General features: G+C 38.9%; 1 protein-coding gene across 1 annotated transcript; it reads right to left on the bottom strand.

Annotated features, from left to right (window-relative positions):
• Positions 1-3,283: 3,283 nt before the first annotated feature.
• LOC127450186 (fascin-like) lies at positions 3,284-14,560 on the bottom strand. Its single transcript, XM_051714055.1, has 5 exons — positions 13,615-14,560; positions 9,718-9,874; positions 8,468-8,589; positions 8,148-8,315; positions 3,284-5,281 (listed from the first exon to the last, which is right to left on the bottom strand). Exons 1-5 carry the CDS (start codon positions 14,435-14,437, stop codon positions 5,076-5,078), a joined length of 1,476 nt encoding a protein of 491 aa, XP_051570015.1. The 5' UTR covers positions 14,438-14,560; the 3' UTR covers positions 3,284-5,075.
• Between the last annotated feature and the right edge of the window lie 1,582 nt (positions 14,561-16,142).

Genomic DNA, 16,142 nt, shown 5'->3' on the forward strand with positions numbered 1-16,142 from the left:
TTCTCTGCTGTTTAATTGATCAGAACAATTTGTCTGTTAATATGAAATTATTTACCATTTATTCTCCAAAATGCCACGTTTATTGCAGCTGAGCTATATCTCTCATTAAATAGTCAGACACAGTGCCTACACATAACCGTAAAATGTTCACTGAATGCAGACAGGGTTTCGTCTTCATGCGATTCAGCTTTAGGACAGTCATTGCCACGTGAAGCAATTGATAAGAGCACACCACACACACACACATATACACACATATATATATTATGATATGATAATATATATACATTTATGATAAAAATGATATTATTATGATGTTTATAAGATTAATCCCTCGCTCTGTATGCCAAATGTCTTTTCACAATTATCCTTCTTCGTGCCACACAACTTGTTTTATTCATTTATAAGTGGTACCATGCAGTGAGTGCAGCTGATCATGGCACTGGTGGTCTACACTGCACTAAAGAATCGGCTGGCATTCGCAGTTAGGGTGACCAGACGTCACATTAAAACTGGGGACAGTCCCGATTTTACAAGTAATGTACCACATCACGGTGGACTTATAGTCGGGACACATTTTGTCCTAATAATAAGTCTAAGGCAGCTATAGTTTGATTGCTTTAAATAAGCATTTTAAATTGACAGCAGTGTTTGTGCATTTTTGAAATGAGAAATCATCAAAGAGTATTGAAAGAATCAGTTTATTTTCATTTTTACATACTGCAGTGAAATGAACAAAGCAAGATGTGGTTCAGGGAATATAGACTTAACATAGGATGCATCCAAGACAGATGAGCTTTCATGCCAGTGAATTATAACAGCTACAACAGTAAATAACAAATGAATTGGGAGATATTATTACATTTAATATTTAATATAAGACAACAAGTATTTACATGGGAATGAAGAGTACTAATTTCAAGCTCAGATCATTCCGACATCCATGTTTTGGGAATATGGGTGGCCTTTACCTACTGGGCCGTATACGCAGCAGTTTTATGTGCTTTTTATTATCGGACAAATGTGAAGGCTATCTGTAAATGCTGACTTTAAATTCACTGTTCGAGCTTTTAAGAGATGAGCATTCATGAACTTCTTTTAGCATAATTTCCATGATGAGCAAGTCCCTCACACCTAAGCTCCCAGAGCGGGGTGAAGTTAGTTTTAGGTTCAACATTTTTTGGATATTCGGTTTCTCGTACCCGCGCTCTCTGCCGGCGATAAGTTTGCAAAGATTTCTCACACTTGGCTTGATGTTATGGTACATAAATAGAAATGGTATATAATATACAGACATAAAACACTGCACTCAGAACTGTCAGTTGGTGTGGCTGCAGAATTATGACTAAAAATGCGCTTTCATTGCTTAGTGTACTTAAGGGACCGTCTGAAACGTCCACTCACTATTAAACACAGGCGGTGTCCAATCACTCATTCAGTTGACGTGCAAGTTAAACATAAAACATTAAAAGTACACTTTTACATTCCAAATGTTGTAGTAGGTTGCCAGTTAATAGACTGAGCTACTACAAGTGAGCTTTTTACCGTAAATCCAATAATATGAATACAGTATTAGATTATTTAAAATAAATAATAATTCACCAAAATGTTATTTCACATTCCAAAGGTTGTAGTAAATTGCCAGTAGATAGGCTGATTTAGGTCAGGTGAGATTATTACAGTAAATCCAATAGTATTAGGTTATTTTAGCATAAACATAATAAAATTCCTGAACATGTTATTTTCACATTCCAAAGGTTATAGTAACTTCCCAGTGGATAGACTGACTAACAGGGATGGATTACCGACCGGGCCAATGGGGCCAGTGCCCAGGGGCCCTTGACTACCAGGGGCCATTGACTGCCCGGGGGGGCCCTGGGCTTTAAGGTTGCGCGATCCAGTTTGTGATCCCCCCCTCGAAAACCCACCAGAATGAAAACGAAACACCCCCCCCCCGCTCAACAACTTTTGGGCCAGTTGCTACAAATGATGGGAGGGGGGCCCTTGGAGATAATTGGCCCCAGAGCCTTTGCAAGTCATGATTCGTCCCTGCTGACTAACTGTAAAAAACAAAAAAATCTCACCTGTAGTAAGTCAGTCTAGATCTACTGAGAACTTACTACAACCTTTGGAATGTGAAAACAAGGCGAATATCCAACGAATGTCGAACCTAACAGGGCCGTTTCTAGGCATAAAGGCCACCTGCTGGGAGGGCGCCAAAGAGGAGGCATCTTCATTATTTTGTACACGAATAATGAAATAAGTCGTTTTTTTGTTTTTCTGATTTTTTTTATATATTTATATTACTCTGGCAGTCAGTAAGACAGTTCTCTTGGCTCTTTGAGGATGCTTCTTAAAAGGGTTAAGCTTTTTATAGATTGCAGCATGGATCACGCTTTCAATTAGTATTTCTGGCTGAATTTTACAGTCACTAAAGTTCTTGCATTGTGTGTTGTCAGTACAGTGACCCTAGAGTCCTTGAACTTTTATAAACGATCTTTTTGTTGTATCGACAACTCTGTGGATGGAATTGAAATCATTTTTGCAAACTGCTGCCCCAGCAATAACACAGCACAAAAGCCTCATTGATGTAGTGGTTGCTGGCTGAAGGAAAAAAAAAAAAAAGGAGAGAGGTCTCAGGAGAAAACTAATTTCTGTGGAAAAAGTCAACTCTCATTGTGAGCGCTGTTGCAGCAGAGTAGACTTTCAGAACAAACTCTTGGGAGATGCGGCCACACTTCATTGAATTCTGATGAATCTTTGAGACAAGTAGTTAGATTAAGCCACATTAAATTCTTTACTAGAAGCAGTTTGTTAAATAAAAAAATAATAAATCTTCAGTTCACACATGTCCATGAATTTTGTTTTCAACAATAAGATTTTAGGTTAGAATATATAAAACGTTTATATAGCTTAATATTTAACCATACCTTGGTCTTGCGGGTCATTTTGACCTGTTTTTAAAATTGTTATAAATGGGTTTGAATGTTCAGCAAGGCCAAGAAAGGGTTAAGAGAAAATGTATATTTTAGGAACTGTGACTGGTTATTTCTTTTTTTCACCACAAGTACAAATACTCCATGTCGCTCAGTTAAAATGAGGTCTTGAAAACGGCATGTATAATAATTATAAAAGATAATTATACAATTAGAAAAAAGACATTTAAATTTGTTTTAGATTAATTATGTCATACTGCAAGACAGTGCCATCACTGCTTGACCTTATGCATTTCTAGAATGCGGTTTCTAAAAATTAAAGACAAATTCACAGACAGAGTTTCATATACAAACTGTATTTATTTTCAGATTTCATTTATACCCATGGTACATGAGGAAAAATAACCATATCAAAACAATGTAAAAAAAAAAAAAAAAAAAAAAGACATTTGTAAAGTTTTACAAAGTATCGATGTGGAATGTCATTTTTACTTTTTTTTTTTCTTTTAATGGCCTTCTAAGTCACAGTCATTCTCATTCCTTTAGTAATGTGAATACAATTACGTGTACATTAAGCAAGATGATATTCAGACTGCAGGATACACCATTCATAAAGAACAGATATGTTCTAAGTGGCACTGTTAATTTGATGCACAGCTGAAATCAAATGAACAAGTTTAAGCTCAGGTTTAAAGCAGTCCCTCAACTTCTGCATGAATTCTCTAAACTTAGAGCAGTCACATTTTGGTGAGCCAAACTTATGGCATTCTGTCCAGTTCTGTTAATGATCTATTATCTGCCCGCTTGTTGGACAAAAAAAAAATGTTTTGTACATGCCTCAATTTTTGCTTTTCATTCATTTTCAAATATTACAAGAGGCTAATGGACTGTGATGTGCAGAATGGAATAAGGTTTATGATAATGTTTGTGCCTTATTAAAACAAAAAGAGTTAGGTGAAATTTCCAATGAAACAACTTTTCCAGATAAGACCATTACATGAGTCCTGTCAACAAGGACCCCTTATTCCTTTGGGATTAAGAGGAAAAGTGGTTAAATTTACCATAAATATCGTGTTGAACCTGCAACAACATGCCTCATCTCGGTATCATCACACCCACAGCTACACAGCACACAATGTAACGATGACATCACTTTCAGTTGCAGAAAACTATTTCCATTTTAATATCTATATTTCTTTTTTTCCCCCTTTTACAATTCCAGGAGTTGTAACCTTAATTTTGAGATGAGGGACTGTACAGTGTTGTACCAATCCAGTTCTCTTTTGTATCCCCTTTTTATAAGCATTAAAATGAAGTCTAATGGCACAGATAGAAGCAGTACATACTGGATTTCACATCAGAGCACTGCCATACTTCAAATAAAAATAAAAAAAATAAAAACAACAACAACAACAACAAAAAAAGTGTAGCTCTTGTCACCATTTCAGTGGTCCGAGAGCTTCCTTCAGAACTCAAAATATCAACATTCATACATTTACCTGTAAATATTGCCATTGTCCTCTGCTCATTAGGACGTTTATAACTGGCAATAAATGACAGAGCAGGGGGAGGCATTACATCATCATTGGCGAACAGTCACAAGGATTTCTTTTACATATTTTGCTATGTGTTAATGTTAACAAAAGTGAGGCTCATACAGGACTGTGCAAAGACAAGGGAGGGTGATCGCGGTACACTTCAGTACATCAGACTCATACTTTAAGAACAATCCTGTGGCTCTATGAGTGGTGTCAAGCAAATGACCGATCGCCTACTCATTCTTCCAAAGATTGGACTCATTTGAATGCCAGGGAAATACTTTGACAGATTAAGAGATGGAATGAGACATGCTTTAACCACACTACACAAATTCGGATGCCAGTTAAGTCCCAAAAGTCCCAGTTTTGGCCACTTGTCATCAGCAATGAAAATTGCACAACACTGCAGTAACGTCATGGCACTCGACCGCGGAAGTATTTAATCAGAATGGAGTATATACGGGACTAGAAGTAAAACCCTCCACCCTCCAGAAGTTCCTCTCTGCCACTTGCGCTTTTGCTCACTCATATTCAAAATTAAAAATGTGTAACAGAAAGGAAAAGGAAACTGCAAAGAAAAAGCCACAGTGGTTAAGTGCTTTTAGTATTCCCACACAGTGGAGCCGTCAAGCTCATCAGCGTTGGCCTTCAGAACACCTGCGTGATCACCCTTTAGATACTTCCCTTCGCTCGACTTGATGGCTACTTTGTTGTAGTCGCAGAACTCGAGGAAGAAGTCCACAGGGGTGTCGCTACTGCTGAGCACATTCGATTCACTACCCACCATCCAGTATTTCCCTGTGGAGTCTGAAAAGAGATCGAAGAGGTCAAGGAAAGTTTCAAAAGGACAACTTAATTAACCCTATGAAGCTGTGCGTAACATATTTGATGCATGATTTTCCAAAGCCTCTACATCATCAACATGATCAATACTCTGCTGAAAAAAGTGGTGTATGCAATGCAATAGATGTCTACTGCCTCCTGGTTAATGTTTCCATTCTGTTCTGGAAGTAGAAGACCTTGTAATATCATGGCTGCCTTAGAATTGTGATGCGCATGTCTTTTTGCTGTGAAATCTTTGCTGAATTTGAAAGTAAAAGTAACAATAATGTTTAAAATTTTACTGATATTTCAAAATGCATATTTGCTGAGTTTAAAGCAATTTATGCTTGATTAAAATGTTTTTGAAATGCATGCAAAGATGATTCAACTGGCTTTCGAGATATATCTCTCAATCATCATTACATTACATTAATGTCCACCACAATAAACACAGAGCTTACCTCCTGAGATTGTTTTACAATTTCACTTTTTTAAATGTGAACATAATGTTTGGTGCATTAAAACCATATAATAATAATAATAAGAGTTTGACAAAAATATTTATTTACATTTATTCATATTTTATGTGCTGAATTGAACTCAAAAACCTTTGGTATCTCTGAAAAGCCCAGGAAGTCCTCTTAAGATGTACTCATGTGGCATGTAATGGGCTAAGGGAAACTGAAATAACAAAAAGTTCTATACAAAAATGAATTGCTTCGGAAGGAAAATAGCCTTTAAAATCCTGATGTATCAAATAATATTACAAAATAAAAAAATAAATAAACAAAATTATTTTTTCTAAGATAGATGTCTTTTAGACAGATTTTGTCAATAGGTAAAAAAAAAAAAAAGAACTCAAATTGTTTGTCATGTGCGGTTTTCTTTCCTGTGTTGATATACAGGTGCATCTCAATAAATTAGAATGTCGTGGAAAAGTTCATTTATTTCAGTAATTCAACTCAAGTTGTGAAACTCGTGTATTAAATAAATTCAATGCACACAGACTGAAGTAGTTTAAGTCTTTGGTTCTTTTAATTGTGATGATTTTGGCTCACATTTAACAAAAACCCACCAATTCACTATCTCAAAAAATTAGAATATGGTGACATGCCAATCAGCTAATCAACTCAAAACACCTGCAAAGGTTTCCTGAGCCTTCAAAATGGTCTCTCAGTTTGGTTCACTAGGCTACACAATCATGGGGAAGACTGCTGATCTGACAGTTGTCCAGAAGACAATCATTGACACCCTTCACAAGGAGGGTAAGCCACAAACATTCATTGCCAAAGAAGCTGGCTGTATCCAAGCATGTTAACAGAAAGGAAAAAGTGTGGAAGAAAAAGATGCACAACCAACCGAGAGAACCGCAGCCTTATGATTGTCAAGCAAAATCAGTTCAAGAATTTGGATGAACTTCACAAGGAATGGACTGAGGCTGGGGTCAAGGAGCCACCACACACAGACGTGTCAAGGAATTTGGCTACAGTTGTCGTATTCCTCTTGTTAAGTCACTCCTGAACCACAGACAACGTCAGAGGCGTCTTACCTGGGCTAAGGAGAAGAAGAACTGGACTGTTGCCCAGCGTTCCAAAGTCCTCTTTTCAGATGAGAGCAAGTTTTGTATTTCATTTGGAAACCAAGGTCCTAGAGTCTGGAGGAAGGGTGGAGAAGCTCATAGCCCAAGTTGCTTGAAGTCCAGTGTTAAGTTTCCACAGTCTGTGATGATTTGGGGTGCAATGTCATCTGCTGGTGTTGGTCCATTTGTGTTTTTTGAAAACCAAAGTCACTGCACCTGTTTACCAAGAAATTTTGGAGCACTTCATGCTTCCTTCTGCTGACCAGCTTTTTAAAGATGCTGATTTCATTTTCCAGCAGGATTTGGCACCTGCCCACACTGCCAAAAGCACCAAAAGTTGGTTAAATGACCATGGTGTTGGTGTGCTTGACTGGCCAGCAAACTCACCAGACCTGAACCCCATAGAGAATCTATGGGGTATTGTCAAGAGGAAAATGAGAAACAAGAGACCAAAAAATGCAGATGAGCTGAAGGCCACTGTCAAAGAAACCTGGGCTTCCATACCACCTCAGCAGTGCCACAAACTGATCACCTCCATGCCACGCCGAATTGAGGCAGTAATTAAAGCAAAAGGAGCCCCTACCAAGTATTGAGTACATATACAGTAAATGAACATACTTTCCAGAAGGCCAACAATTCACTAAAAATGTTTTTTTTATTGGTCTTATGATGTATTCTAATTTTTTGAGATAGTGAATTGGTGGGTTTTTGTTAAATGTGAGCCAAAATCATCACAATTAAAAGAACCAAAGACTTAAACTACTTCAGTCTGTGTGCACTGAATTTATTTAATACACGAGTTTCACAATTTGAGTTGAATTACTGAAATAAATGAACTTTTCCACGACATTCTAATTTATTGAGATGCACCTGTATTTCCTACTGAATCCAGAAGTCTGTGCGGTACATGTTTTTATATAGCCAATAGGTTTCAACCATGAATCACGATTTGCTACTTGTTAGTCAGATGAATGTGGTATTTAGGGGAGTGACATTCTTGTTCTAGAGAACATCTGATTGGATAAAACTTTGTAGTGCAAGGTGAGTAGTCAATATTTTTGCTCAAATTTCCCAGAAGACTGTACATTTAAAATGTGCTTATCTTCTAAAAGTGAATTTAGTCAACATTTAGGAGTACACTAGCATATAGATGGCCTCAAAGCAAACACACATGTACTAAAAGCCACAAAATGCTAATTTTTATTTTGATGAGGTTAAGGTCAGAAATAAGACTTGAGTATTATAGCACTACAAAGTCTAGTGCAAACAAACCTTGAAGGCTGTAGGCTCCATCTCGAAACTCCAGCCCAAAGACATCATATGAGGAGCGGTTGGAGTCCAAGGTGCCAGTCACCTTCCTGCAGCCAATGAAGCCATGTTCTCCTCTCAGCACGATGAGAGGCCTATTGATGAGTTTCATCAGGAACTCCTCAGTCTCACCTGCAAAACAAATACAGGAATCCTCAGACATTAAAATCACAGAATACCCATCAGACAATTTCAGACAAAATCTAATACAGACAGAAAGTCTCTAAATTGCTAAACAAAAAATTTAAACAAAGCAAGTAGTGTGCTCCAATACAACACCCTACCTGCCGAGTCAATAGTGGCAGCGAGCTGTCCATTCTTTTTGGCGGCCACATATTTCCCATTAGTGGCACGGAGAGTAATCTTCTTCCCACGCCATTCAATGTCAAAGTAGCAGTTAGCAGATCTGGATAAAGAGATTATCAATATCAAAGTTATGAAATCCTTATAATGATACTCCAATTAATCAAAATCTAATTCCAAGACTGACAGAAAAACACCTCACAAAACAAAGATTTATATATTATGAACCAAAAAATAACTAAAAAGGCAGATGATGTTTTACCTTATCAGAGGTTCGGTTGGAGCATTTGAGTGTTTGCAAAGCTATGTTTTTAATGGAATAAGTTTCTAAATTGTAATTATTATACTATATTGTTATTTTGTGTTCCGATTCCAATGATGGGGGCACAAAAAAAATAAAAAAAATAATTCTTTTTTAAATCTGTAAGACTTTTAAAATGTACTGATAAAAGGTCTAAAAGTCTTCCTGATGACCAAAAAATAAGAATACTAGTTGCAGATAGGATTATTTGAGGTGTTGTTTCTCACTTTTCTGTATTTATCATCCACACACAGGATACATGATACCTTTCAAAACCCTGCTTTTACTTCCTCCATTAAGAATAAACCATATTTAGACACATACAGGAAATTTTTTATAAAGTTTGGGGTCCACAAAAATGGTTTTAACTAGACATTTCATCAAGATATGGTTAATGCAAATAATCAAGTCTGCCAAGAAAGAAGGCAAAGTGAAGTAGGCCCATCAGTATACAGAAAATATTCTATTAACTGAAGAATATTAATTTAAGGAATATTAAAAAACTCATATTACTGTGTGCTGAGTGACTCCAGCCAGGTCTCCTAAGCAACCAAACAGGCCCAGTTGCTAGGGAGGGTAGAGTCACATGGGGTAACCTCCTCGTGATCACGATTAGGGGTTCTCGCTCTCAATCGGGCACGTGGTAAGTTGTGCGTGGATCGCGGGGAGTAGCATGAGCCTCCACGTGCTGTGACTCTCCGCAGAGTCATGCACAGCGAGCCACGTGATAAGATGCGCGGATTGACTGTCTCAGAAGCGGAGGCAACTGAGACTTGTCCTCCGCCACCCGGATTGAGGTGAGTAACTGCGCCACCACGAGGACCTACTAAGTAGTGGGAACTGGGCATTCCAAATTGGGAGAAAAGGGGATTAAATATTACTTTTTATTATGGCAATGCCATACATCAAACCACAGGGATTGAAACTCACTTAGTAGATGCAGTGCACTGGAGGCCACCATTAGCTGTGAGAGTCCAGTATTTCCCAGTGCAGGTCCTGAAGGCACACTTCTTTGTGTCCTTACTGATTTCCATCTGGAAAGTCTCCTGGTCGCCCTCTTCATCCTGGTTGGCAGAGAGGTCCATGCCTGGCAAACAGAAGAGCATCACACTGTAAACCCCATTATCAAAATCACCACATCTCTGCCTTTGATCAATATGAGCCTGTAATGTGTCTTTGATATGGATCAGCCATGCTAAATAGGCAGAGAGCGTGTTTAACAGCTGTTGAGGGATGGTGATCTTTGAGATTAGCAGTGGTCTCCCTTTCAGACTGGTTGTGCAAAGAGCAGAGCCAGGGCAGGAGCCATCACTCTCCCAAGGTCCACACACACACACGCAGCAATCCTTATGAGGACTCTCCATAGACATAATGATTTTTATACTGTACAAACTATAGATTCTATCCCCTACCCCTAAACCTAACCCTCACATAAAACGTTCTGCATTTTACATTTTCAAAAAAATATTGTTTTGTATTATGGCGATTTGAATTATGGGGACACCAGAAATGTCCTCATAAACCACATTTATAGCATAATACCTTGTAATTACCAGTTTGTAACCTAAAAAAAAATGTCCTCAAACCACATTTATAGCATAATACCCTTGTAATTACCAGTTTGTAACCTAAAAAAAATGTCCTCATAAACCGCCCAAACCCGCCCACACACATACACATACACACCGAGACACAGAGTTAACCTCCTTTGGAATTTTGGACAGTCATATGCACCAGGATGCTTGGTGGGAGGCTTCAGGAAAACAATAGTGAATGCATCTGGTTTGTAGTTTAGTAGTTAGGATTCATGCTGCTCTGTGAAAAACCAGACCACCAGTCCTGTCCTGCAGGAAATCTAATTAAACTCCATCATATGCATTAAAACACACAGTCATCAGATCAGTCTATTTATAGCAACAACAACAAAAAAAAAAAAACCTTTGAGAATAAATGGTAATTTGATGTGGTTTTTGGAAGGAAATATTATAGTTGCATTAAGACAAATGTACTGGAACTTCATGAGATGACATTGTAGAGCTATAAAATGGGGTCCAAACGCCTGAGACCAATTGTGAAAATGTTTCTATACCATTTTCTTAATATTTGGCATGTCCCCTTTTTGTTTTAATGACAGCATGCATTCAGGCTGGCATAGACTCTACAAATTTGTGCAAAACCTGATGATCCATATTACCCCAGCATAATTTGTGAATGTTTGAATTTAAAGAGGATCAAGGAAATCTAACCTTCTCAAAAAAGAGTTTACATAGTCAATGTCATAACGATTGCTTATTTGATTAGTGACTTAAAGATTGCAGAATCTTAAATATTTATTATTCGTTTTACATCACAATGGTCCTTTGTTTTACATTTTACAAAATCCTTCATCTTAGTTTATTTACACATTTCGAATCCCAGATTTTCAAACGTCCACTGACATTTGAACACCACAACAGTTTATTAAATCTCTATGCAGATCTAAGGGTTTGGAAGATCAAGAATCTTAAAGAATCATCGTGGGTTTATTTTTAAAATCTACATGGTCAGACGTCACCTTTATTTTTAATCTGCAATTCACCATGACTGCTTTCATGTTCCCATTTCTCCAAGCCCCTAATACATCTACAGGAAAATTGCGTATTAGCACGCAGTGGTTTGGCCTCTAGAAGGCAGATTGAGTTTCCCCCCAAATATGCAAGCCTGAATGAGCTTGGAAAATAAATGGCCAAGATGAGAAACACATGGCTGCAAATGGAAGATCTGCATGGGAGTATGACTAAGTCACTCAGAGTCCAGCACTAAATCAGTCTTGGGCAAGACAGGGGGAAAAATCCCCTCCATCATTCTAGGGAGGTATGTAGTGTCACCCAGCATTTAAATGGTGTGGGAGGATCTTTTAAGACACCAGCAGACACCCCCCCAACCCCCATCGATCGACATCTAACTGCGAATGGTTGATACTTCCGCACTGACAACTGGTACATTGAAGGAGGTCTGCTATTCCCCAGTGAAAAGCCTTTAACCTTGGCAGCAATACTTAGCATAGGCAGACATTTCAGTCGATTTGGATTTCTTTCGCAATTATAGGGAATGTAAACACTTGACAAACACTCAAAAGAGCTCATCGACCCACCAGGGTCCAGCAGCTGCCATCATTCTGTCTGGTCAGCAGTCTGGACAAACAATGCTCTAAAAGAAATACAACAAATGGCACAAGAGATAGGGAAATCAGAGGCATTTATGGAATGACAGACATCTGATGTCCCTGCCATAACGGAAAGAAGAGCAGACCAGCAAGTCTGGGAAACTCCTAATCCTTTAAGACTAAGTCATTTAAGTGAGAGACCATGCCAGCAGCACATTTGCCTTGTGTATTCAGTGTTTTTTGTGTTTGCTAAAGTGGCTAAACTTGCGCATAGCAAGGCCCCATTGTTCTGTGAGCTAGGCTGCCTAAAGACTCTCAGCAGCTGAGCTGGGGCCCAGAGCATGCTGTCTTTGTTCTCCTTCACCCCTCAGCACACACCTGCAATCACTGCCCCCTCACAAACCATGCAATTTTCTGAGAAAGAGCTTGACAACCTTATTCCTTACAGGACTGTGTGCCAGAAAGCAAATGTTTGATCTAGGGCAAGAGAATTTGATCCAAAATATAAGAATCGAAAGTGAGGCCACAGCTGAGAGTCTCAGTGTAGTAAGATAACACACACACAAGATTTGGTTCAGATTCATGTGAACAGAGAGCATGAACCCTTCCCTTTAAGAAGAGATGAAGAAGCCTTGCTCTACCACAAAGCTAAATAGCAGGCTTTCAAGTCATAAACATAAAAAAACAAAGTCTTGGTGAGAAACAAAGGCAGTATACAAGAGCCAATCTTCTCCATCATGACCTGTAGACCACGTGCCTCTTGGCATGGGCCCAGCATCCTGGCCCTATCGGTCTTTTCTATCAATGCTGGTAAACCAGAGTTGGAATTGGGACAATCAAATTACCAACAAAATCCAAGACATCTTCTCTTAATAACATCATTCATCTCTAAAAAAAATTTAGATAGTCCAATCAAGAGTTGTTAAAAAATAGATAACCATCTCATTTCATTTTCAGCAGTCATGAAGGATAAAAGCAGCAAAATACCATGTATGCCCAATTCAGCATGAAGTGCTCCATAATTTGATCCATTATTTCAGTCTGACTGTCCAGGTCAATTCCTGTGGGCGTTTACAGTAATGATTGCTTTCACTCTCAACTTAATTACAGTACACCAGCCTCTCCAAAATACAGCCGTTATGAAATTTACAGAATAAAGATTGTACAAAACAGCACACATAGGCATGATGTCTGCAGTTTTGATGACTGATTTCATTTTCAGCCAGCAGATTTATATTGTAACAAAAACCAGTGTACTGTAACCCACAGGGAGTCATTAGACATCAGAAATGGAACGTAAATGGAAATGATTGTAACTGGACAAGTGTAAAGCGTATGATTTCAGCAGAACCATCTAAACAGGCATCAGCCAAATGATTCCTTTTCCTCCATTTGCACTGATCCACCCCTGGGCTCTGCCCATATCCACACAGGGACCACAAGACAGGGAAAAGAGGAGGATATCTATAATTTAGAATGTGCACTAGATAATTATGCAGGATATATAGGAACCCAATCCTAACTGATGATGCCCATATATGTTTATCAGCATACAAGCTATTATTTTTGCATTGCATCTGCATAGCCCCCCACCTTAAGGCTGTTAGTATATTCGTGCACCACATGAAAGGACTTTGTAATGACAGCTCAACCATAAAGTGATAATAAATCACAGCATTTACCTTGTCTGGTGGACACATTCCTGTCGTTGCCAGCGGTGAGCACCACTTGAGGGTGGCTCTGCTCCAGAACAAAAAGCTCGTCCTTCCCCACCTTGGAGCTCTTGCCGGACTTCATGGTTCCACTGGGACCAGAGGGAGCCAGGTACTTCCCTGTGCAGTCTCTGAACGCGACCTTCCCAGACCTGAATTCCAGAGTGTATCCAGTGGTCTTGTCAGGCTTTTGGGAGAGGCTTCCATCATTCTTCAGGAAGCGGTTGTCGGAGGTCTGTAGGTGGTACCTCTGGTCCTGGAAGACCAAGGTGATGAGAGAATCGACGCCCCATGGGACATCCCTGTCAATGGCGATCTCGTTCTGCTCTGAGCTCAGGTGCGCGTATCTTTTCCTGGTGACGCTGAAGATGTTCACCTGGGGGTGCATGGCGATGTGCACGCTCCATTTCTCTGCGATAGAGATGGTCTGGGCGAAGCATGTGATTCGGTCTTCGGTGCCACCGAGGTAGCGCTTGTGCGGCTCAGACTGCAGAGACCAGCGCCCATCATCATGGGCAGTGATTGCAAACCGGCAATCCTCGGTTGGTGTCTCGCTTTCACCCGTGACGTTCCCGTCTTTGTCAGCGGCGATGTACCTTCCTAGATGGCTCTTCAAGTAGAACATGTTTGAGTCATCACCGTTCTGCTCCAAGGTCCAGATCTGTTTCTTCTTCATGCTGGTTGCTGATGCATTGATCTTGAAGCCAAACGTTTCAGCTGTGAGGTATTTGTTCCCACAGTTAATCAAGCCGAACTGGATCTTGAGCATGTCGCTGGTTCCGTTTGCAGTCATGGTGCTCGCTCGGGATGGCGCCTTGGCCTTGTAGAAACTGGAGAGGAATGAGTTCTGCTGGTGCACTGGGGATGATGTTGATGGGGCTCTTTGTTTGTAGGAGCGTGCGCGCGCTTCTCTCTCTGTAGCCTCACAGCGCGAGTGCACAGACACAGCTGTGGCTTTTATACAGATGAGTGATGTCACGCGAGCCGTCCCGCCTCCCTTCAGCACACTCAAAAATCCCAAAATGATTTGGGAACACAGAATTTGATAGTATGATAACTAGTTACATATATTTCAGTGATTACTTTTCAGAGAAGATGGATTGGGTAAGCGCATCTTCTTTCCTCGCGCATTTGAGACAAGTCAAACTCTCGCGCGCACTTCAATGTTTTGTAGTATAGCATAGTACAGAAATCATCACATCAACATTAGGAAAAAGTTTTTTTTTTTTTTTTCATTGCAAATCACTTCACAGTGCATGCTGTAGGAAAGAAACAAATATTTACATAATGGTCACGCTCCGTAGCAAGTCTGTCAGTTTTTTGCTTAACTTCAGGACGAGTCCCACTTCAGTGGTCACTGAGAGGATGGGGAAACAAAATGTAGTGTGTTTATTCTGCACAACGATCTATTCATAGATGCACATGTTGGTCAGTGGGTTCAGGAAGGTCTAGTCAATCTGGCTTGCAGGTTGTCCTGCAGAAAAATTAATGTTAGCAGTAAGGTGAACTGTGGAAGGATACAAGCGGCTTTACGTTAAACCATTGGATATGTAAATTATTAGACGTTTTATCAATGGAGCATTCTGTGTCAAGAATATGGCCAAACAACATACAGTCGATTCCTGGCTCAATACCCTTCAAGCTGCTAAAGAAAAACAATATTTCTCAAGCTGATTAATACATTTTTCTTTTTATTTATTCGGTTTGTTTTTTTGTTTCTTTGTGTTTCTGCCACTGTTTTGAATAAGTTTTTCTATGAAGACCAATGAATATGTATGGGACACATGAGGGAAGATAAGGGTTGAAGTTTATTTACAAAATGTAACTATAATTAGGAAGAACAGTTTTTGCATATGAGCTGAGTTGTTGAAGTATAGATATATTAGTTAATATGTATATATGTGTATCTATCGGTATGTATACATATGTAAGTTTTTTTGGATACACATGTATGTACAACTAGCTGTATGCTTTTTGAGAGATAAGAAAAACCATAATAAAAAAAAGGTCAATTTTTATTTATTTATTTAATAATAATAATAATAATAATAATAATAATAATTATAATAATTTGTATAAACACATGAAAGGCATTTCAAAAACAATAATGTTAGAACAATAAGTCAAAAAAGCCATAACAGTTAGAGTTTATTTAATGGGGCAAATGCATAAGAAAGTTTCTTTGCATAGTGTAACTGGATCAGACCATGAGTCACCAGTGTTTTCCATATCAGATTAGAAATTGTGGTATAAGAAAATTAGGGTGTTTGAAGGGATAGTCCCCCCAAACACATTGGTATATTTATTTCATTTATATAGTTCATTACTTTGTCTATTTATAGAGTTTTATTTTGAGGGAGCCATTTCAGTGATTAAACAGTGATAAAATATCACAGTTAATCTCTGAAATGCAAAGTAGTGGATTCTGAATCGTATTAGATTTACAGACAGAGTGAATGTGTAAGCGAGAGCTTTCAGTCAACTGTAATTTAGCCTCC

This window comes from Myxocyprinus asiaticus, chromosome 13 (assembly GCF_019703515.2).
Source record: "Myxocyprinus asiaticus isolate MX2 ecotype Aquarium Trade chromosome 13, UBuf_Myxa_2, whole genome shotgun sequence".
Classification (NCBI taxonomy): domain Eukaryota; kingdom Metazoa; phylum Chordata; class Actinopteri; order Cypriniformes; family Catostomidae; genus Myxocyprinus; species Myxocyprinus asiaticus.